Source organism: Mesoplodon densirostris, chromosome 11 (assembly GCF_025265405.1).
Source record: "Mesoplodon densirostris isolate mMesDen1 chromosome 11, mMesDen1 primary haplotype, whole genome shotgun sequence".
Lineage (NCBI taxonomy): Eukaryota > Metazoa > Chordata > Mammalia > Artiodactyla > Ziphiidae > Mesoplodon > Mesoplodon densirostris.
The window spans coordinates 75,924,206-75,937,991 of record NC_082671.1 but is presented as its reverse complement, the minus strand read 5'-3'; the positions used below and the strand labels follow the sequence as shown (position 1 = coordinate 75,937,991).

At 36.1% G+C, this 13,786-nt stretch overlaps 1 protein-coding gene across 7 annotated transcripts in view; it reads left to right on the top strand.

Moving 5' to 3' along the window:
• RIC8B (RIC8 guanine nucleotide exchange factor B) overlaps window positions 1–13,786 on the top strand; it is a 118,925-nt gene that overhangs the window by 65,984 nt on the left and 39,155 nt on the right. For all 7 annotated transcript variants that reach the window (XR_009533814.1, XR_009533813.1, XR_009533812.1 and 4 more), the window contains exons 5-7: window positions 3,122–3,350; window positions 4,099–4,194; window positions 9,408–9,552. Coding sequence is in view for 2 of the 7 variants with exons in the window: in XM_060113248.1 (XP_059969231.1) it covers window positions 3,122–3,350; window positions 4,099–4,194; window positions 9,408–9,552 (470 nt within the window). In the remaining 5 variants the exon portion in view is untranslated. The remainder of the gene's footprint in view (window positions 1–3,121; window positions 3,351–4,098; window positions 4,195–9,407; window positions 9,553–13,786) is intronic.

The window sequence follows — 13,786 nt, the reverse complement described above, 5'->3', positions numbered from 1 at the left end:
AGTCTTTGCTTAAATGACACCATCTCAGTGAGGTCTGTTCGGACTACCCTATTCAAAATTATAACTCACATGTCCTGTTTTACCCTCCTGAATTTTACCCTCAGACCATTTATCACCTTCTATTCAATTAACTATTTTTTTGTTTGTTTGCTTTTTTTTTTTTTTTTTTTTTTGCGGTACGCGGGCCTCTCACTATTGTGGCTTCTCCCATTGCGGAGCACAGGCTCCAGACGCGCAGGCTCAGCGGCCATGGCTCAGGGGCCCAGCCACTCCGCGGCATGTGGGATCTTCCCGGACCGGGGCACGAACCCGTGTTCCCTGCATCGGCAGGCAGACTCTAAACCACTGCGCCACCAGGGAAGCCCTGTTTGTTTACTTTTAATTGACTGTTCTCTACATGCTAGAAAATAAGCTCCAGATGGGCAGGGATTTATTTCTATTTTCTTCGTAATGCCTGCCTAAAAAATGCCTGGCATAAGTAATCAATAACTAATTACTGAACTGAGTTAGACTAAAGTAAACTTAGGTATTTACATGTGAAAATCTTTTGGAGATCTTGAGGTTCATTTAAGTAGATTTTCCAGCCATGAAAAACGATATGTGAGCCCCAAATGTAAAGACGATACATTTGACCAGGAAAGTTTGCCAATAGCTGTAGGTCTGCTTGTACTGTTATCATGCTCCTTAGTGTCACCTGGTATTAAATTGTTTAGCCCCTCGATTGATACAGGCCTGGATTTTAGGTTGCCTTCCTTCTCCCACAACTACCAAGGCTTTAATCAGAGCATTAAGGAGCTCTAAGTAGGCCCTGCTTTTGAATCTGCATATCAGGAGGGGGCTGGGAGTATGAGTGGGAGGATGTCATGTCCCAGTGATTAATGATCTCTAGGAAGCTGAAAAGGGGAGAGTAATATACACAGTATTTCTACCCCCTGGAGTAGGAATGCAAACACCATTGTGCAGATCTGTGCATAGTCACTGACTTCCTGGTAGCTGGAGAATTTCATACACTCTTCTACCACAAATAAAACTGTCAGAGGAGTGACAGCTCAGAAAGCTGGCTTTCCTTACTTAAAAAGAATAGCTCAAACACAGTGAGCCAGAAAATTAATTTTGTAGTTGTTTGGGAACCCAGTTGTTCAATAAGAAACGAGAAAATGGGAACTTTTCTTGAAAAGCTTAAAACCTCCAAATATTTGTTGAATCAAACTCTACATTTGGTTTCTTAAATTTACGAAATTCCTGGAAACTGCTTATTTTAAATGAATTTAAAGGGAAGCATTCCTTTATAATGAAATGCATTGCCTTAAACTTTTCAGTGTGGTCTCTATGGTAGATTCAGAGAATCATACTACTGGTGGACTCCAGCCTATTGCTCTATGTGTTGAAAAAAAACTAACATTTCAAAGTGGCTTTTACAGTTTTAGAAAGTAATTCTAAGGTAGAGTTCTATTTTTCTTTTAACCCCAGTGAATCTATGATATTTAATAACAGTTTCCAAATGCTTAAGTCAGAAGTCCAATATTTTTATCTATAGATAAGGAACTACAGATGTTTGCCAAAATTTTAAAAGGCAAGTTTGAGGGAAAAGCATTGTATTTCAGCCAATTACGATTATTTACAAATAATCAAAATTAGAAACTTTGTTGAAGAGTAGTAGTAGTAATAGCAGCAGCAGCAGCAGCAGTAGCAATAGTAGATTCTTAGTGGGGACAACCAAATAACTTGTATTTTACCAGGAACCATTCATTTATAGGACTTGTTAAATTATTTTTGTTCTTGGTTCTGATTTTTTGGTGCCCTTTACATTACCAGTTATTGTTCTCCATTGTCTACTTTTTCAACTTTGAGTTCTTATGAATTTTTTTTCCCGTAATATAAAAAGAAAGAAAAGAAATATTCATTCTTGGGGAAATGCAGCCACACTTCAGGGTAAAGGAGAGAAAATATTTTGTATTTTATTTCTGTTTTGTTGTTGTTTATTTTGTTTTATATTTAAGGGTGTCACGATAATCTAAATTAAAAGAAACGACTATGGGCTAAATTAAGACAGCATCAGTTAGATTAAGCCCTGAATTTGGTTTCCAAGTGGTTAGACTTTTAAATTGTATTTGCAAGAGTTTATTTTTAGTCAGGATGCAGTTATTTTTAGATCTGCTTCTCTGTCACTAGGAAATGTAATGCCTGTCTCTCCATTGTTGTTTATCAGGAAGTTCTGAGGCACAGGCTTTTAAGATCCAGTTAGCACAGAACACCACCTCTCCTTTTAAAAGAAAAAATATGAAATAATGCATGAAGGAAAATATATGAATTGAGAGCATGTCTAATTTTTAAATTGTTAGTGTCAATTAAACACTAACAATTTTAATTTTAATCTCTTATACACTGAGCAACGGAACAAGATTTTTAGGGAATACCAAAAAATACAAGGTTTGGGTTCCCCCTACTGGTGTGCATCCCAGGCTCATTATGTCATTAATACATAGAAAGAAAGGCCTAGGGGGATAGAGATTCGAAGTAGCTATGTTGGCCTCTTTTAAAGAAATCTGGGACAAGAGAAGGAGAAAAAGCACCATTTACCATTTTCTGCAAATGTCTTATGAAATAAGGGATGATCTAAAAATTGTATTTCTATATCTAGAAAGGACAAAATTTAATCCTACAATATTTGGTTTTTAATGTTGTTGCCTCTCTGATAAGCTGCTTATATACAGTGTTTCTCAAATGCTTTATGTTGTAATCTAAGGAATAATAAGACACCAGTGGATCCACAAAAGGATTTAAAATCCCAAGGAAAAACTGCAAATCTAGTATTGTATCATAAAATTAAAGAGCTAGTGTTAAAGCTCACTAATTCCTATTTTAGCATTTCAGAAAGTGACATGACATCATGATTGTGTGTGTCCATTTAACATCTGTTCTTTCTAATTTGTCATGTGTGTATTTGAAACAGTTCTCTTTATTTTCTGTTAGTCAGTAAATGCCAAATAATATTAAAGGCTCATTTTGAAAAAGAAGAATTTTAATTGACTCCTAAAAGTCACTTCTGAACTTACTATGTTTGTGTTTTAAAGGACTAGTCAGTCAAATTAAAATATTGTCTTTTTAAATTGCTTTTCAGCAATGCAGTCAACCTTTTAAGCAATGTTCCAGTCTCTTGTTTGGATGTTCTCATTTGTCCATTAACCCATGAAGAAACAGCCCCAGAAGCAACGACGCTAGATGAACTGCCCAGTGATAAAACAGCTGAGAAAGAAACAGTTTTGAAAAATAATACCATGGTATACAATGGTATGAATATGGAGGCCATTCATGTTTTACTTAGTTTTATGGAGAAGAGAATAGACAAGGTAAGACTGATAAAATTGAGAAGATGCTTCTAAAGAATGTAATTTTACACACATACAGACATCACAGGATGTGATATTTGAATCTAAACTTTTTTTTATAGCTGACATCTTGAATAATTATTTATACTCCGGAAAGCATTTTACTGTAGTAAATGATAAATTGCTGAAACCAAGTGAATTTATTTGTTTAAAGCTGAAAATTGTGTTGATGCGACACCAAAATTGTGACTAGTGCCTGAAAACAAAGGAAAAAGTAATCTTTTCTATGTAGGTATTTTGTAAGTTCTAGAAGTAAAAATTATCTCCCTCCCAAAACTTGATGATAACTACTTTCCATAACACTTAAAAGACATCTTTAAAAGAAAATTGTCAACTTTCCATTTGTTGTAAACTGCTTATTTTCTCTTTTCTGTCACTTGCTTTGTCGAGTATCTATATTAAAAGGCAGCAAGTTAGGATGGGTTGGTCATCAAAACCTTCACCTTGTTTAAGCCCATTTGCTGAGCCAGTGAGGGCCCTACAAAATGTAGAAAAATCTAGGAAGGATAAAAATGGGCATTAGTAAACATGAAGATAACTAATGAAACGGAAATACTTTTAGGAAAATAATTTAAAAAATAGTTTGTACAGCTTTGGTAACATAAAGTGTCTCCCTCTCAAAAAAAATAGTATTAATATACTCAGTTATATGAAGAAAAGTAAACTGTTAGAAACTAAACTAATGCAGCATGTATGGTTTTCTTTGTAGGGAAGCAGCTATAGAGAGGGTCTAACTCCAGTTCTCAGCTTATTAACAGAATGTTCCCGAGCCCATCGAAACATCAGAAAATTTCTCAAAGATCAGGTAACTGTTTAATGCATATTAACATCTCAAAGTTAATCTTATATGTGTTTTTTAACATAAAATTAATGAGTTGAATTCTTTCACAGCTGTTTTCTTTCAGAATGTCAGAAACTCAAAAAAGTTAGTGTTAAATCTTTGAAATCTTCCTAATCCAGAAATAAGTGACCCTGTCTATTTTTTTGAGTCATTCATTCACTTACTCAACAAATGTTTATTGAGATCTGTGTGCTGTATTCTAAGCATTGAAATACAAATGAAGTCTTTGCTTTGTGGAGTTTCCCTTATTGTAGGGGGACAAAAAGTAAACAAATAAATGTATGATACAATGGCAAGTAGTGATAAGTGTTCGGAAGAAAGATACAGGGGAAGGGAAAACTTAAGGGAATAAGGAAGAGCCTCTCTGAGGAAATGACATTTGAACAGAAACTTGGATAAGTAAGGAAAGGATCTTTGAGAATATCTGGAAGAGGATATTCTCTGAGAATAGTTCTGAGAATATTCTGGAAGAGGAATGTACCAGACAGAATGAATTTAAAGTCCCTGGATGAGAGGATGCTTTGGTATGCTTAAGGAAAAGCAAGAAGGTTAGAGAACATTGTGCGAGGGGGAGAGTGGTAGATGAAGTAAAAGAGGTAAGCAAGAACCATATAACGTAAGGTTGTATAGGACTTTTGATTTTCTTCTAAGTGAGAAGGGAAAGCATTGGACTGTTCTGAGAAGGGACGTGATGTGACCTCATTTATATTTAAAGATATTCTGGCTACTATATATAAGATAGACTAAAGGAGTATGAGTAGATGTGAGGAGACCAGCCCAAAAGAGAGCTGATGATGAAGGTTTGGAGTAAGATCGTAGTAGTTGGAGTTCATGGTAAGAAGTCATCTTTCTACCTCTGCATCTACTGTCTGTCTGCATCTATCTGTACCCCCATGTCCTTTGTCTCCCCCCTCTATCACAAGGGATGAATTGTCCCTGCTTCCTTCTGTGGCCAGCCTCTGTGCTCATATCCTGGAGACCTTTCCCTCTCAACTCAAGAACTTTGCTCCTGCATTTACTCCCTCTCTTTCTTCTTATATTAATCTTTTTTTTTAATGTACTGGATCATTTTTGTCTGCACCCAAACACATCTTCCATCTTAAAAGCAGAAAAACCTTCCCTTAATCCCGCTTCTCAAGCTGCCTCTCCATTTCTCTTCTCTTCTTTATGCAGTGTTCCTCAGCAGAGTTTTCTGTGCTCACCTGCTCTCTTCCTTTTACTCATTTTGATTCTCTTCCAAACCCACTGTAATTAGGTTTTCATGCTTTTCACTCTACTACAAAGGTGTTTGTCAAACATCATCAACCCGATATTGCCAAATCTAATAGTTCTCAAATCTTTTTTTTTTATTCCCCGCTAACATTTTGATGTAATTAAGTATTCTCTCCTACTTGAAGTACCTTCTTCACTTGGTGTCTAGGACACAACAGGGAACTTCTTCTTTGCAGTGTTTGAGCTCCCCAAGGCAATATTATCTTTGTCTCCATTTCTACTCTCTTGTTGGTCTCATTCAACAGTCATGGTTTTGAAAGTCATCTATTCACTGATGACTCACAAATTTCTATCTCTACCCTTGACCTCTGTCCCCTAAGCTCCAGACTTATATAACATACTGCCTACTCATCTCCTCCCCTTGGATGTGTAGTAGGTATCTTAAGTTTAATGTATCCCAAACTAATCTCTTGATTTCCCATCCCTCCCCACCCTCTGTCTTCCCCTTCTTCCCTCATTCACTACATGGTACCACCATTCACCCCATTGTTCATTTATTGCCATATAGAATTTCTCTTAATAAATTAACTAGGTTCATTTTCCCCCATATGTTTATGGTCAAGATTTAATAAGCACTTTACTGTGTGTAGAGCACATTAATAGATATTGCTGATAAGGAGAAATTAGAAAGTAGGGACTCTTATCTTTGAAGAGTTTATAGTCTGTTGGAAGACTAGCTACCATCAAAGCATGAATAATCATTTAACCAAAATAAATTAGTAAATTGATGAATTAAGGTCATTTCCAAGTTTGATTGTTTTAAGACATTCTATCATGACTAGGAGGACTTGGTGGAGAATAATAAACGAAAATACTTTGTGTTCTGTATTTTAGCTTTTTCACAGAGGAGATCCACGTTCAACTAAACTGTTTAGATTTTGCCATCTCTAACCAGGATAGCCCCCCCAAAACCTGTTTGTTAAACAGATTATTTATATGAAGGTCTTGGACTATACATTATGTAGATACAAAAGATTGTGAGACCCACTCCTTATCCTCAAAGAAATACTACAGTACAGATAAAGAAAGAGACATGACAAGTAAAAGATAACTAAAGAAAGATACAAGGCACAATACAGAAATCAACTTTCTTTCTGAGGAAGATGCACTATAGACTATGAGGATCAAGATGGGCAGAACTTAAAGTAACAGATGATTAACTTTGATAATAGTGTAAATGGAACCATGGCTAATTAATTATTGTGCCCCATAGTTAATACCTGATTAAATCCAACTCATACATACCCAAAGTAAATTGGTCTTGAGTATTCAGTATTTGGGCAGGTAGAAAGAGAACAGATGGTAGAAATTACTGATTCAGTTTGGATTCATCTGGAGAGCTAATAGAAGAGATGAAGATTCTATGGATTTGAAAGAGGAACTGGACAAGATTTCTCAAAGAAAAGAAAAAATTTAATGGAGGGTAGTATTTGGGGGGAAATAGAAATGCTCCATACATATGCAGTTTGGGCATGATATGTAACAATAAAAACTACAAAATTTCACTTCAAAAACTTGTTAAGGAACCCAAAACATAGCTAAGAAAATTTTTGTGTGATAACCTTTATTAATAGATACTATACTCTGGAACTGTAGGTACAAACCACATGAAATCATTTGTTACATGTCTCATTCCTCTAGATATGGGAGATAAACTCAGTATGGTTGGCTGAATCAAATAATAAGAATTTATTGTGCAATTACTTTGTGCCTACCAGGCACAAAGAGCATTTTGCTCTATCCTACCAGAGATATTGAAACACGGATTCTATAAACACTTTGGGTAGATTACTCAGTTTTCTGAGATTTAGTTTCTGGTTTTTTTTCACAGCTGTATCTCCAGGGCCTCCAGTACCTCCTGATCCATGGTAGGCACTCAATATAGAAAGAGATAAGGAAGGAAGGAAGTCAGCTGAATGGATTAAATAAAAAATAATATACACATAAAGAGTCTGGTATAGTAAATTATAATTTGACTTTGTGTCTATCTTCATTTCCTAGCATAGTGCCTAGCTTATAGAAGGCACTTTTAAAAAGTTACTTGAATTAATTCATTCTTCCTTCAATCATCACATATTTATCAAAACCTGTAATATGCTGGGCACTGAGAGCGGTACACAAAACAGAAAGAAATCCCTGCCCCCATGGAACTGACTTGTGGAAGAAGGCAGACAATAAAGAAAGAAATATATACTGTGTTAGGTGGTGATAAGTGCTATGAGGAAGATTAAAGCAGAGGGAGGGGAATAAAAAAAAGAGAATGCTGAAGGTTAATTATATAGGGTGGTCAGGGAATGTCTTCCTATAAATAACATTTGAACAGAGACCTGAAGAAAGTAAGGGAATGAGCCAAGCCAGTTTCCAGAAAAAAAGTTTCTGGGCAGAGGGAGCAGCAAATGCAAAGACCACGAGGTAGGAAATTGCTCGGTGAGTATAAGGTGTTCCATGGAGGTTTGTGAGACTATAGCAGTGTAAGCAAGGAATATAATAGAAATTAAGTCAGAAAAGTAGCAGGAAGCCACATTATGTGAAACCTAAGGAATCTGGAAGGACCTCGTCTTCTACTATGAGTGAGATGAGAAGCCATGGGAACTGGAGGACTTTGAGAAGAGGAATGACATGATCTGACTTTCAAAGGATCATCCTAGCTGCTGTGTAGCGAATAGATCATAGAAGGACCAGGATGGAAGCAGGGATGACTTAGGAGACTGTGGTAATAGTTCAGATGAGAAATATTGGTAGCTTGAATTTGGTAATACTAGAGGAGATAGTGAGAAGTTGTTGGGTTATGGATATAATTCAAAGGTAGAGCCAGAATAATTTGCTGATGGATTGGATGTGGGATGTGAAAGAGAGGAATCAAGGCTGTTTCCAAGGTGTTTGCAGTAAACAGTTGGAAGAACAGACTTGCTATTTAATGAGATGGAAAACTGTAGAAGGAACAGCTTTGTTGGGAGCTTCAATATTCTGCTTAGGACATGCTAAATTTGAGAAGCCTATAAAAGTCTGGAGGTCATGGAAGAAATCAAGATAGACATATACTTTAGGGAGTTATCAGTAAATAGAGACCATACAAAGCCGTAAAACTGGATGAGATCACCAATAGAGAGTGAAAATAGTAAAGTAATGTTGCCCAAGAACTTAACCCTTGAATATTCCAGCACTTAAAAACAAAAGGATAAAAGAGAACTGACACAGAGGCTAAGATGAAGCAACCAGAGAACCAAAAGAGGAGGGGTCTGGGTGGATGCATGGATGGGTGAGTGAGTGAGCAAACAAACAGATAAACCAAGCAAGTTATGTAATCCCTCTGAGGATCAGTCTATAAAATAGGGATGATAGCGATGTTACTACCTCCTTTGCAAGGTTCCCGTGAGGGTTGATTATAGAGAATGTATGCATATCATCTATTACAGCAACTAGCACATAGCAAGCACTCAATAATTAATAACCATTTTATTATAAAATAAAACAACTAGAAAACATATGTACAGGGTTTTTGGTATTTTTTAGTAAATAATGAAAATGCTGCAGGAATTAAAAGTAGGGAAAAATCAGTATGAGTCAGGGTATTAAGGAAGAAAGAGAAATTTGACCCAGACTTTGACATGGATTTTGGTAGAGGCAGCAGGGGCATTCCAGGTGCTGAGATGAGTAAAAACTCAGGAATGGGTTTGAATACATCATGGTGGTACAGTGAAGAGATGTTTCACTTCAAATGAAATTTCATTACAGGCATGAAATTATTTGAGGTTTGTTTTTTGTTTAGCTTTACTCTATTTGGAAGCAAACCTATTTATTTTTTAATGTTTTTTCTGCTCTTACAAAACTAAGCTTGGTTGGTACCATTCTCGCTCACTCTAATACTTAAACGATTGATGATGGTTTTGCATTTGTGCCATTAGGTTTTACCACCATTGAGGGATGTGACAAATCGACCTGAAGTTGGCTCAACTGTGAGAAATAAGCTGGTGCGCCTCATGACACATGTTGACCTGGGAGTCAAGCAAATTGCTGCTGAATTCCTTTTTGTCCTTTGCAAAGAGAGAGGTAGGTTAAACTCTCTTTGCCCTCTACTTTTTCATCTTTCTGAGGGAATTTGAGAAATATTTCTGTTATTAGTGGCCACCTCATTCCACTCTTTTCAGAGCTTATTCTCTATCTGTTCCATTAGAGGGCTTGAGCAGATAATAAAAATTAATAATTTAAAAGCATTTTCTATATGCTTCTGAATTCATTGAGACACCCAGGCAGATACACTACCAAACACACTCACGTTTAAACTTTGCCTTCTGTCTCCTTAACCCAGGCTTCTTAATCTTGATGAGTCAGGACCTGGAGCCATTCTGAAAAATCTGCTTAAGTAATTCAGGTGCTAATATTTTGATTACCAGGCAAAGGCTTGTGTTAGTTCCACTTTTTAATTCCTCTTGGAATTAAAGCTATAGGAGTTTTGGTTTCTTCATTAAGTTCTTTAATCAATAAATGCATAAGATATACCTCTTACCCTTGAGATGAGGGTAAGACAGAAGTAGAGAGAAACTAAGAAGTAACTATACTATAATAAATACTATTTTACAAGTATGTATAAAGTGATTGTCTTCTGAGATACATCTAACAATTTAAAATATTTCCTTAAATTATATGGATTATTTTGCTCTACAGAAGTTCTCCAAACAAGAAACTTTAACCAAGTTATTCAGATATTCTTACTATTTCTTTCTTCATCACCTAGTTTATAAAAGTACTAGTGTAAAAGTCCCAAATAAGCAGATTTTATATTACACTTTTTTAAGTATCCTAGTTTTGTGAGAGAGATAACTTAGAAGTGAAAAACTTCACTCACTTCTCTCAAAATCTTCAGTCAGTTGAATTATTTTCTCCCCTGCCAGCTTTATTGAGGTATGATTGACAAATAAAATTATATATATTTAAAGTATACAACATGATGATTTGATACACATATACATTGTGAAATGATTACCACAGTCAGATTAATTAACACATTCACCACCGCACATAGTTACGTGTGTTTGTGTGTGTGTGTGTGGTGTGAGAACACTTAGCAAATTGCAAGTGTATAATAAAGTATTATTAACTATAGTCATCATGCTGTATATTAGATCCCCAGAACTTATTAATCTTATAACTGAACGTATTCATCTTATAACTTGTACCCTTTGACCAGATCTCCCTGTTTCCCTACCCTCTATTCGCTGGTAACCACTGTTCTACTCTCTGTTTCTATGAGTTTGATTTTTTTTTTTCAGATTCTACATATGAGTGAGATCTACAGTATTTGCCTTTCTCTGTCTGGCTTATTCACTTAGCATAATGTTCTCTAGGTTCATCCATGTTGTTGCAAATAGTAGGGTTTCCTTTGTCATGGCTGAATAATCTTCATTTTATATACAGTTGACCCTTGACCAACACAAGTTTGAACTGCTCGGGTTCACTTAGATGTGGATATTTTTCAGTAAATACACACTACAGTACTACATGATCCATGGTAGGTTGGACCCACAGTTAGTTTGATCTGTGGATGTGGAACCACAGAATCAGAGATCAGACTATCAAATTATACACAGATTTTCGACTGCATGAAGGGTAGGCGTCCCTAACCCTAGCGTTCCTTAAGGGTCAAGTGTGTGTGTGTGTGTGTGTGTGTGCGTGCACACACATGCATGCATATACACACACACACCTCCTTTATCTATTCATCTGTTGATAGGCACTTAGCTTGTTTCCATATCTTGGCTATTGTGAATAATGCTGCAATGAACATGAGAGTTGAGATATCTCATAGGGATTCTGACTTCATTTCCTTTGGATATATACCCAGAAGTGGGATGCTGGATTATACTGTAGTTCTATATTTAATTTTTTTAGTAACCTCCATAGTGTTTTCCATAGTAGCTGCACCAATTTACCTTCCCACTAACAGTGCACAAGGGTTCCATCTTCGCCACATCCTCGCCAGCACTTGTTATCTCTTGTTTTTTGATAAAAGCCATCCTAATAGGTGTGAGGTGATCTCTCATTGTGGTTTTGACTTGCATTTCCCTGAAGATTAGTGATGCCAAGCACCTTTTCATGTACCTGTTGGCCATCTGTATGCCTTTGGAAAAGTGTCTATTCAGGTCCTTTGCCTAATTTTTAATCGAATTATTTGGGGGTTTTTGTTTTTGAGTTGCATTCATTGAATTCTTTTTTTTTTTTTTTTTTGCGGTACGCGGACCTCTCACTGTTGTGGCCTCTCCCGTTGTGGAGCACAGGCTCCGGACACGCAGGCTCAGCGGCATGGCTCACGGGCCTAGCTACTCCGCGGCATCTGGGATCTTCCCAGACCAGGGCACGAACCCATGTCCCCTTCATCGGCAGGCGGACTCTCAACCACTGCACCACCAGGAAGCCCACATTCATTGAATTCTTAAACTTCATTTCTGACTAACTGGTACAACCACTTCAGTTACTGTTAATAGCAACATAATTTGATCAATATCATTACAATGATAATAACCACAACTATAATGTATTCACGTGCCAAACATTCTATGCTATAATCTCATTTAATTCTCATAAGGACTCTCTAAGGTAAACATTATTATTATTTCAGTGTCATAAATGAGGGAAGGGTCTTATCCAAGCTCATGCAGTTGAGCTGTCTTTCCATTCTGCCATATTTCCTCTCATAATACAATTAACCCTTGAATAACATGGGTTAGAACTGCCCAGGTCCACTTATATGCAGATTCTTTTTTGATAAATATGTACTACAGTACTACACAATCCATAGTTCAATCCACGGATGTAGAACTGCAAATATGGAGGGCCAACTGTAAAGTTATAGGAGGATATTCAGCTGCATGGAGGGCCATCACCCCTAACCCCTGTGTTGTTCAAGGGTCAACTGTAATTATCTTCAACTGTTCTCATAGACTAGTTTATTTAACATCTGCTCTTTTAAACAATTCAGTTATTTCATGACTATGAAAAAAGATATTACATCTTGAAATTGACTGGAATAGTGCCTTGCATATAGTAGTCTGCAAATACTGGCTGAATTAAATCGATTTTTCTGAGATCAGAAATTAGCTGTATTTAAAGTATGATCATATATACACATGCACACACACATATATATACATGTAAATCTAAACCACACATGTATCTATTCATCAAAAAGTATTTATCAAAATATAAATACATCAGAATCTTATCCATTGTTACCTCTAAGTGGTAGAATGACTGGTGACTTTTTTTAGTTCTCTGTATTGTATAATTTTTATACAATGAGCATGCATTTCTTGTGTACATGTAAAGTTTTTAAGAGGGGAAAAATGAAGTTTATTTCTTCCATAATTACATATCTAAATATATATTACATACCTAAATACATAAATTACATATCTAAATATATATCTAAATAATTTTACATATCTAAATACATAAATTATATATATAAATATAATCAGTCACCTTACTAGTGAGTTGGTGTCATAACAAATATAGTATATACATTGATAAATGAATCTGTTAATTGTTTTTAATTTGAAATGGTTAGCTTTGTCCCCCCTGGGACCCAGTATTTGAGGTGTCATAGTCCTAACTTTGAGCCCCAAACCCATATTAGCAAAATTGTATCTTTTTCATTTGATCTTTAACAATTCTATATATATTCAGCTGCTTTTCCTTCTAGTTTGATTTTAATAGTAAAAGTATTCTTCTGAAATAAAAGCTTGCTTATTCAACAAATACTTTTTGAGCTAGACCCTGGGAATACAAAGGTATACAAGATAAGCAAGGTCTTTGCCCTCATATTATTTACTTTCTTTATCAAGGATTACAAACTCAGATGCCTACAAAGTGCCAGGCTGGTAATAAAGTAAGTCACATGAACGGAACATAAGATGATAAATGAAAACTGACACTTAGCTAATTGTTGGGAGATCGTGGGTTGGGAGTGGAGGAACAAGGGGAATGTGGGAGACTGGAAAAGGGACCTTGCTGCTATTTTGCTCCAGCTGATTGTCACCATGAAGGAGCATGTGGCCCATGTTACCAAATCACCCAGGTTTTTCAGGAGAGTTTTTAAATGCTGTCAACTAATTCTTAATTTAAAACCTTCTGCCCGCCACCCGCCAAAAAATTTTGTAGTCCATATTCAACTCATAAGTCATCAGATTTTAGAGTTTGGGTTGGGTTTGGAGGCAGATTATATCAAAATGAAATAAATTTAAGATAATGTATCAGAGTGACTGAACTTTCCTCTTAAAGATGTTCA